This window comes from Clytia hemisphaerica, unplaced genomic scaffold (genome assembly GCF_902728285.1).
Source record: "Clytia hemisphaerica strain Z4C2 unplaced genomic scaffold, Clytia hemisphaerica genome assembly, whole genome shotgun sequence".
Lineage (NCBI taxonomy): Eukaryota > Metazoa > Cnidaria > Hydrozoa > Leptothecata > Clytiidae > Clytia > Clytia hemisphaerica.
This window is the reverse complement of record NW_027103334.1, coordinates 733753-744597: the sequence shown is the minus strand read 5'-3', so window position 1 is coordinate 744597 and position 10845 is coordinate 733753. Positions and strand designations below refer to the sequence as shown.

Below are 10845 nucleotides of genomic sequence, written 5' to 3'. Positions count from 1 at the left end.
ATTTAAGTAGGGATATTGGGAATTATGATCGGCATTCTGTTAAGCAACCACTTCTCGCAAACCCACAGGGACCCCTGGAGATTTTGGCCAAAATATTGTCCCTGGTGGAAAATTATCCTCCAACTTTTGTCCCCACTGAAAATAATTCAATAATTCAATCCTCACTGCAAAACATTATGCAATTATTGGCATCCCCACTGAATTTTCTGACTTGAAAAAAAAAGAGTTTCAGTCCGTTTCTTTTACCCCACCTGCTGAGAAAATCCTACCGGATCTGTGAGAAGGGGGTGTTGTTAAGGCTTATAAAACACAAATCCTAATACAGCTTTTAACGCAAAACCACAAAAGAAAACGATAATTTAGAATAACTATATTTCAAATAAATGCGTAGTAAAAGATGTCAACCTTTGATGTCATCGTCATCGGAGCAGGAATAAATGGAAGTGCAACCGCATATGATCTTAGAAATAAACAACACAAAAATGTGCTTCTTCTGGAACAGGTACGTCAATGAGTTTAAAGAAGCTTAAAGTTTAGAGATGTTTTCTGCAGGGCTTAGTTAACCAGCATTAACATGATAGCAGAAAAACCAAAAGCACGTTATACCTCTGTCTCAATAATCCGGTGAGATTTGTAAAACAGGCAAGTCGAGAAAGGAGAATGAAATGGCTTTGAAACCATTAATCCAACAATGGGGTCTAGGGAGGGCGAAACCCTCTGGTAACGCCCAGTTTAATTTGAGACTCCAATTTTTTGTCAATTTTGAACAATTGCATTTGGTCGGCTGCGTGGATCTGACTGCTTTAAAAAGTAAGGTAAAAAATTCTAACATTATTGTCTTTATTTTAGTTCCCACTGCCTCACACTCGAGGAAGCTCACATGGTCAGACGAGGGTCATAAGATGTTTATACCACAAGAGGATTTATTCTCAAATGACCATGGACTCGTTTCCCATATGGAGAGACTTGGAAAGACAGACAAATGAAACACTTTTTATGTAAGTGAACTCAGTTTATGCGCAGACCTTTTTTAGGACGTAGGCCGGGGATGTAGGGTTACTGATTGTTTCGATTATTGTTTCATAAGTGATGACACTAGCATCACAAACATTAAAAGGTTCTAAAAAAACTGAGATTCCGGGGAGGGGTCCCTTCTTGATCTGAAAACTACCATATGAGCAGACAAAAATTAGGGACGTCAAACGATGCTATACCACAAGTATTTAATGAAAAATAGATCTAGCACCCATGATACATATACATCACTATCAATTAGTGCTACAATTAGGGTACCATTATAAAACAATCCGATCAAAGATTTTGGGGTTGGTCTAAAAAGCAGGGTAAATTGGCTACCCCAATCGGGCTAGGTTATTTGAAGCCTAGTGTTCTAATCTTTTGTGAACATACAATATTAGAACCTTTAAACAGTCATTCAAAGAAATCAGGTTTAAATTTACTCTGTAACTTTAGTTAAGTGTAGTCGTTTCTGTAAAAATAGTACTAAAATATACTTCTGTTTACTGAGTGCGGTCGCCGTCTTGCCTTCCTTCCTCTCACATTTTGAAAAATTACAGAACAGATTATTTTTATGTTTACGTAGTACAGATCTCCAATATTCTAACAGAGACTCAAAATGAAAATCAGAACAATTAGTAATCTCATACATCAAAAGATAATTTACCTTACACCTATGGTAACTTAAGGGGATTAGCGATGGTTCACACCTTCAAGGAAAATTACGTTTGATAATTGTATATAAGCAGAAGGTCTAAGCTGAATATTGGAGAAAACATAAGCTCTGACCATGTGTTAAGTTAAATCTTTGAATTCCTTCTGCACCCCAAATGAAAAATTAGAATATTCTTTCAAAGTTTTACCCTCTTCCTCTTCCTCGCATTATAAAAAGTTTCAATTTTCTTTACTCTGTTTTGCAAAATACATGGCTATCCCACAACCTAGCCCATTGGCTACCCTGCTTTTTAGACCAACCCAAGATTTTGTTTGGTCGGGATCGAGAAAACTTCCTCCAGGGGTTATATTTAAACAATATTCAGCGATATTCATTTTTATATAAATCTAAGTCATAGCTTACATATATAATTTTGAAAATTTCCAGTTGAAATTTTCAAAATATTGAATAAAATTTCCACTTAAGGATTTCATTCTCAACTATTATGTTATTCCCAACAGCCAAAATGGTATGCTTGAAATATATGACAACACGACAGATTCGGAAAAGTTGAACCTAAGCAAGAAAGTGTTGAATGACCTCAATGTGCCATATAAAGTGCTCAACACAGAAGAAATCAATCGAAAATATAAACCATTACATTTTGAAGGTGATTATTCAGCCATTTTCGAGTCTGTAGGTGGAACTCTCATGGCTAATAAATGTCTTCAAGCTTTTCAGGTAACTCTAAATCTTTTTCTTTAAATATGATTTAAAATTGACTGAAATTGACAGTTAGTTGAAATGAGATTTAGCTATTCTGAGTGATTGTTCACAGTTGCTGGCTAAGGCTAACTGATCATCCTCTGATCCACCGACCAGCATAGCCAGAAAATATGGTCCTCACGTAAAATAATTACTTTCTCGAGGTTTTTAAAACAATCAAAATACGAGTACAGAAAACTATGCTAGGTTGGGGATAAAATTCGTTGCTGACTGAAGCTATTGCCATCATAAAAATGAGAATGATTTGATTAAGCAAACGGGTTTCCGGGCTAACTTTTATAGCAATTCATTGGACTAATTTTTCTTGCTGATGATATGATATGAGCCCTCCCCATTGGGGAATGGGTCCTACGCCTTGCGACGTAGGAATTCCTCCTTTTTCAAGTAGGAATTCTTAGCGCTATCCAGACACTGTTGGTTCTGTGCACGCGACACACAGATACCATGATGCATAGTGATGACACTCGGACTACGCGGGAGAGCACAGTGCTCGTCGCAAGCGTAGAACGGGATATGAGTGCCACCACACACCACATTGTCCGGCATATCACCCACACTCTTGTATCAGAGTAATGGTACCCAATTCTCCTCACATGGTATGGGTTGACCCGGGCGAAGGTGCGTTCACTTGCCAAGTGAACCGTAGTACCACAGTGGGAATCGAACTCGGACCTCCCGCATGGAAGGCAAGGACGATTACCACTATACGCCTACGCCTACGTCGCGATTTTTCTTGCTAACGATAATAAATTCAATATTTTTAGACATTGTATAGGGAAGCTGGTGGAGTTCTCCATGACAACGAGCAAGTCAAACAAATCATCCCTGGCAACGATCTGGTCACCGTTCTAACCAATAAATCACAATTTAAAACTAAATCTTTGGTCATCACTGCAGGTACGTAATGTTTTTCATCGAAAAGATCAGATGCCATAAAAATCTACAACAACAAATGACCAACCCTCTACTAGCCGTTTTTATAGGAATGTACAATATTCTATTAGAATACTACGAAATTGACCAAACAAATCAGGACACCAAGGCAACTGAACTTATATTGCCATTTTTAGAGTATTTTCATCCTCAAACTGAATACAGTTTAAGCAAATTTTGAACTGATGTTCACTCAAAATGTAATCCATAATCAAATGGAAAAAAAAACAGCATTTAAAAAAAGAATGTAGTTCAGACAAAAGGTAGATAGAAGCTCCACCAGCTATTGAAATCGCGACCGTCTTGAAAGTTCAATTAAAAAAGAAACCAATTTTACTTGAATTTTACACAGGATCTTTCGTATCAAAATTATTGAAGCCATTACATTTGCATTTGCCATTGACGGTATGTAATTATTTGCGAAATATTGATCTATAGATAACTTTAAAAATATAGTCTATTTAAAGGTCTTGTTTTGATGGAAAGATCTGACCATGCAAAGTCAGCAACTTTTCAGAAACGCCCAATCTGAGAAAACTTAATATTCCAAAAATTTGGGCGAATGACCAAAAAAAATTATTTCAATCGACAATTCGCCAAATTTCTTTTTGTCCAAATTTCTCTCTTAAAAACCAAAGCTCAAATAAGGACAATTTTTAGCAGTAGAGGCTTGTCTTCAGAATAATTTCATTTGAAAATGTAAAAGAAAATTTAAAAATTTGGTCGATGCTATTTCTATTTCATGAATTTTTACAATTCTTATCTATCCGTTAATATCTTCACTTCAAAGATTTCTTTTGATTAAACTTAGATTCAGAGAAACCATTTATGTTTTTGGAGAGTCCACAATGACGGTGAGGGGACACTAGAAGCAGGATTCCCATCGTTTAAAACACCGTATCTTACTTATGGTACTGCTTCTATCGAGTATCCTGGTCTAATGAAGGTATAATGACAATTCTCAGCTATTTTGTTAAAATCCCTGGTACTCAAATCAAGGACAAAACTAAGTCCACTATGGACAACCAGGGTGTTCTTGACTATCCCTAAATTTTTAAGAGTAATGAAAAGAAATTAGGTATAAACTATGGACAATCTGGCGCAGCTCAATCTTGTAAAATCTAAGCTAAGCACAATCAAGGAAAACTTTGGATAGAGTTTTCTTAATCAAGTACGATTTTAGTACATTCCTATTTATCCCTGATGTCCAGGCATTTTTGCTCCCAAGGTGTACTTTGTTTTGTTTTTGATTTGTCCAAATGATAACCAAGGATTTTCCTTGATTTGAATACCAGGGATGCAAATATACTTTGATTGATTAGATACAATTCATGGCAAGTTTCTCATTACATTTTTTGAAAAAGGACTTTGTTTTTGACTTTTTGACTTTCTGGGGGCTTTTATTCCATTTATTCCATTAGATGTGATTTTGAATAAAGTGCTTTTAAATATTTTGAAAATCCTTTAAGGCTTAGCGAAGAAACAAATTAAAAATTAAAAATTCAACATTTTGTTGGCAGTTCTGCTCCTTTTAAAGGATCCAAAGTTTTCGAAAGCAGAACAAGCTCATTTTACAGTAAATCTAGTATGCGGTAACAAAATATTTTAGCAATTTCTTTGTCTAAAAATTTATGACGTCATTACAAAACTTCCACCTCTCGGTAAAAAGCCTACCCAAATGTATGGTTTACAAGATTTTTTCAATAACATTTAAGATATGCTCTCATGGAGGACCTAGCGTTGATATTGATTATCCAGACCAACCACCAAATATGGACGATGTCACCAAACTGGTTACAAAGCATATGAAAAATGTTGATCACAAACCTGCTATTGTTGAGAATTGTCTGTACACTGTAAGTGAAAATAAGCACAGAAAACTAAATGAATAAGAGGGGGGGTTTCAGGGGGTACCCGATTCCGCAATTCCGCCAATTTTTTCTTCAATTTCCGTCAAACCGTCTTAAATTGAACCAAAATTCCGTCACCGAAAATTCCTTTGAAATTCAATATTTTTGTCGAAAATTCCGCAAATTTTGAATATCTTTTACCAATTCCGAAATTCCGCAAATTTTTTTGCTAAATTCCGTTTTTCTGCACTAAAATTGTCTAATTTTCCGTCTCCGTCAGAGAACCCAATTTCCGTAATTCCGTCTAAATTTTCGCCAAATTCCGCCACTCCGTCCAAAAAAAGGGCCGACTCCGCTCCTCCGCCAACCATGAAACCCCCCCATAAGAGGTCTAAGGTCCCGAAATATTCGGGACCAATTTTTGGACCCCTATTATTATTATTATTATTATTATTATAGTAGGGGGTCCAAAAATTGTTTTAAAACATATTGAACAAGCCCTACAATCATGGGCAACAGGTTGTAGACTTTGCAAAAATCTAACTTTTCAGAACTCTCTGGTGCATCTGCCAGCTAATTGGTCAAAGTTCACCTATTTTCAGTCATTTTTCAGCCATGAGTCATTAGAACTAAAGACAAAAAGACCTGTTGATATTTTTTCTGCCAAATACAAATACCCACTTGCGGTTCATTTGGGGAGTTCCTAAGTGCGAAAAAGGTTGTTTTCGGCACATTTGGGGTCCACCATTGTAATTGTCTGAGGGGTTGGAAATTCTACATCTAAAAATTCCGCAAAATGAGATAATTAAAAAAAAATAATTGGATGGGAAGTTTATTGGGGACCTTAGAGTACAAAAAATGCCCGTTTTTTTTCAATGGCCAGCCACTGCTGCACATATTTTTTTATATTCATTGTATTCATACTTCCTTACATTTATACAGTTTGGGTGTTATCTCTATCTCAGCGTTGTTTCATCGTCGATATAATGTTCACAAAGAATATATCTTTTATTAAATAATGACACTTTCCATTTTTATCATTGGTTGGCGAAACGTTCTGAGAAATAGTCTGCAAGAAAACAGAAAGAAGGGCTTAAAAGTAATCAAAAAGTCAAAAATAAAATCATTTTGAAGTATATAGTCAAATTGTGTAGGTTTCCCAATTTCAAATTGTTCGAAAATAATTGTTCTGTATTTTCAGGTTTCTCCAGATAGAGATTTTATATTGGACAGGCACCCAATATATCCAAATATTGTGATTGGTACTGGATTTTCAGGTAAAAACATTCCCTCTGATATTCTCAAAAGAGGTTTGCGTGATGGCGCGATTTAATCTTTTTTCTAGAGAGTAATTGCTAATAATGTTTTAGCATGATGGTGCAATGATTCTGGCGTGCTGCGTTACATGGTGAAAATTTCAGTCGTGATTAATTTGAGTCAATCTTTCGCTATTCTATACACGATGGGCAATTTTGACGATTTTCGTGTGTGTGATAAAAACAAAATTTCATGAGAAGCCTTTCGAAACACCTTAAACCACATAAGTACTTCTTTGTTTTCAATATTTATCGAAGGTTAAGGTTACTGTTTTCTCGGGTTAAGTCTTTATTTTTAAACCAGTCACGTAACTTTTAAAAATTTAAGTAGCTTTGCCTAGCAAGACCGCAATTCATCTGAGCCGAGTAATCGAATGTCTTGAATATGTCTTTACAAAAAATTCATTATAGCCAGCTCTCTGCAAATCTGATGTCTAAAATTGCATGTATAAACACTAGTCATAGCTTTCACTAAATGCCCCCACATAAAGATCATGTCATGCACTTATAAAGCTTTGATACTTTAAAGATTAAACATTAAAAAATAATCAGGAATAATTGATTGATTTAATTATTGATTGATTGGTTGATTGATTGATTGATTGATTGATTTATTGATTGAGACGTTTGCTTGAAAAAAAAAATATATTCCATTATAAAAAAATATATACTTGAAGAATTCATGCAGCTTGATAACTTAATAAAATTTAAGGAAAAGCTGGAAAAGCCTCTCAAAAATATATCTAAAAAGTTATGGTATCATTTTCTTACTGATTTTCACATCTCCTGTTTGTTTGTTTTTTCTCCTAGTTTCTTTCTTATAACGATATATGTCATGATTATTATTCACTAAATAGACCTTTTCTAATAATGTTGCAGACATCTTAGATTGTAGGCAAAATATATGGACATACGCAGTGAATAAATCCACAAGGTAACCAATCAGAAATAGCTTGTTTTTTTTTTCATTGGCTGCTATATTTCAACATTTCTCTATTGCTACTTTGCCTAATAAACAATAGTCAAGAGGATACTGCGTATAAAATTTATCAAAAAGTTTTGCGACATCTTAAGTTGGGTGAAATAGAAACTCACTCATCCTAGTTAAGGCCCGGGGTCCACTAGCATACGCTGTGATTGCACTTCTCAAGCAAAATCTTCTATGTTGTTGGTCAAAAGAAAAGTAAAGGAATGCCATTGTGGTTCATTCAGACGTACAGTCGAGAAAAGTTGAAATGCGCCTAAATTTCTTTTCAAGTGCATAGTCCTTTTTCATGTTGCAATCTTTTCTCCAAGCTGATCGCAGCGCAGACAATGAAGAGAGGTGCCTTCAGGAAGCTAGACTTTTTGAGTTTATTGCTAGCGATATACTTTCCCTTTATGGTGTTTCTGTATGACTGTCTGTGTACCTAGTCTAACCACCGTTAAATGCCTTCGGGAAGGTCTCTCCTAACTTAGAAAGCCAGACTTTGGAGCTATTTCACCAAACCACTGGAGCGTAAGTTATTTTAGGCTATCACAACTGCATGAAAAAGTTTAACGTGCGCATGTAAAGTTTAACGAGTAAACAAACTTTTTTCAGGTTTTTGAAAAAGATTTACCACACTGAAAAGACGTAAAAACACTCTTAGCGAGGTAAATTATTTTGAAGACCAAAAGAAAAAGTCAACCACATTTGGATTCAACTTTAGATATGTGTACATTCATCTTTTTTTTACTTTGCCGGTTGTTTTATTAAGTTAAGAAGGACTTTCTCGAGTTACGACCATATGATGGTATTAAAGCTCAAGAGCCCTTAAACATAAAGGCAGTTATCAATAAAATGACAGACAAAAATAAATTAGAGTTTGAACAAATATCAAATGTACATTTGAAAACTTAAGCAAATTTCTTTAAAGATTCTGGAAAAAGAATTGAAAACATTGCTGAAGGAATTCTGACTAAAATTACGTAGTTAGTATTCAGTTTCAAAGACAAGAAGCAAAATTTGACATACAAAACACTTTTTCTAGTCAATGAATCAGCTCATCATCATCATAACCAGTCTGCCATTTTGTTTGTTTTGATTTGCACAAGTAATATTGAAATTTGTGTTATATCATATACTGTTTTGATTTGCATTTATAACACTCGCTTCAGCTTTTCAAAGCTAAATCAAAACTAAAATTGTAATATGTAATAATGATAATACCTTATAACGTAATATGAAAATATGTATACTATCGTCCCGGAAACAAACCGAACATTTACGGAAGAGACTAACTACGGATATGCTTGCGCGACAACAAACAACAAAATTTCGAGATTCCAGTCCAATATCTATGCGTGAAACTATGAGTGCCTCCTCGTCGCTACGCTCCTGCGGGGGCAATAACTACAGATAGCATTTCGTTTAATTCTTTTTAATTTCAGGAACTGGATTTAAAATGTCACCAGTCACTGGTCAAATCCTGGCATCATTGGCGCTAAATAAAAACACCAAATACGATCTGTCAAGATTCAAAATATCAAGATTTGAAAATGTACTGAAAATGAAGGCGTCACTTTGATTTAACGAATATATTGAATGTTCGATTCATTTATTTTCATTTGATTCATTCTGAGATTCGAATAAAAATATAAAATTTGAAAATATATCATGCACATTTTATGGGAAATAAATGAACGTTGTCAATAGAATGTGGGAATATTTTGGGCAAGAGGTTTTGCCTGTGACGTCAGTTTTTGCAACCAAAAATATTTTCCTAGGCTTTAAAAAGAAAAACGCCCTCGCGAAAAACTCTCCCAGTAATTTAATTTAGCTCACCCAAGTATAGGAGAATATTTTTCATAGTCCACCTTCATAAGCATAAAGCTGCCATAAAGAAGAGATATCTGATAATTTTATTTTTTATATAAAATTTGGTGTTTTAAAATTGTTTCAATATTTAACAACATTGATAGTCAGGTAGTATTGCACAACTACCCAGACAAAAATGGTGTAGAGATGAAATTTTGCACAGAGGTCCAGGAACATGTCAGGAATCACCAAAAAAGCCCTACCCCCAGGAAGATGGGAACACCCTCAAATCCATAATGGTGGACTTTTTTCTACAATTAATCAAATAACTGATTTTTAATGGTTTTCAAATGTCGAAATAACTAAACACGGAGATTCCTCTCGATGAGTAGATGAAGAAAATCGGGTCACTTTTGAAATTTGCACGACGTGGTCCCGAGATAAGACCTCTAAAGTCCAAAAAATAACGATTTTGATAAAGTCAGCTTTTACTGAGAGTGATAAATTTGAACGTCGATGAGCTCATCGTGTAGGTCTGATTATGGGCTTTCAGAAAAATATATTGTTTAATAGATCAACCGTTGGCGAGATAAAGGTTCGGATAAAATCATTTATAAATATAACGCTTATTTTTGCTGAGTCAGCCCTTTTTTTTTCGATTTTAAAATTGTTAACTCGGTTTTTGCGGTTTATGACCTATTTCTACCTGACTATAATGTCTGGTTAACAAAAAATACACAACATTATCAAACAAACTATTTACGTACATTCTGAAGTATACAATAAAAGAGATTCAACAACATTGGAAACGTGTTGTGACAAAGTGCTCTATACCAAGGTAGAGCTATTAAAAAACAATTTATAAGGTGTTATCATTAGGGAGGCGTGACTCGATTTAAGGGCTCTGACAATAGTGAATTTTTCATAATTTTGTCGTGTTTAAAATGTGTTTTCTGACTGATGTTACCAACAAAACTATGACATGTTATAAATTTTTCGTTAGACAAACTATTCCTGTATCTGAAAATTCAAAAAATTGCATTGAAAAAATTTGATAAAGAAGAAAATGAAGACTTTTGCGAAGACAAGTATTTAAACTTTGAGGAGCTTATTTTTGAATATTTTGAAAAGCTTTTTGCACTAGATGTGTATCTTTAACCAAACTAACAATATATTTTCGGAAAGTTCTTATAAAAAGCTTCTTTGTCTCAAAATTTTGAAAATAGTGGCTTTTGACCAATTTTTATCCCAATTTTTTGCACAAATAGGTGTGTGTTTGGTCGTCAATCATTTTTCCGGTATTCTCATACGCGTAAGTTAAGATTATATCATTTTCCTATCGGAAACACCCGAAAAATCTGGAAGGAATTTGACCTCTGTTTTTCTATTTTTAGTAACACAGAAGGGTCAAATTCTAGTTTTTTTCGGGTGTTAACCTAACGTAAATTTGACTTATGCATATCAAAAATAGTTTGACAACTGGTGGGTCACATCAAAGGGCCCAGGTTT

General features: G+C 34.6%; 1 protein-coding gene across 1 annotated transcript; it reads left to right on the top strand.

The window, feature by feature from the left end:
• The first annotated feature begins 329 nt into the window (after window positions 1-329).
• LOC136816842 (peroxisomal sarcosine oxidase-like) lies at window positions 330-9307 on the top strand. The gene is made up of 9 exons (XM_067073175.1): window positions 330-502; window positions 850-998; window positions 2194-2413; window positions 3223-3355; window positions 3744-3796; window positions 4203-4337; window positions 5107-5247; window positions 6443-6518; window positions 8970-9307. Exons 1-9 carry the CDS (start codon window positions 398-400, stop codon window positions 9104-9106), a joined length of 1149 nt encoding a protein of 382 aa, XP_066929276.1. The 5' UTR covers window positions 330-397; the 3' UTR covers window positions 9107-9307.
• The last annotated feature ends 1538 nt before the right edge of the window (window positions 9308-10845 follow it).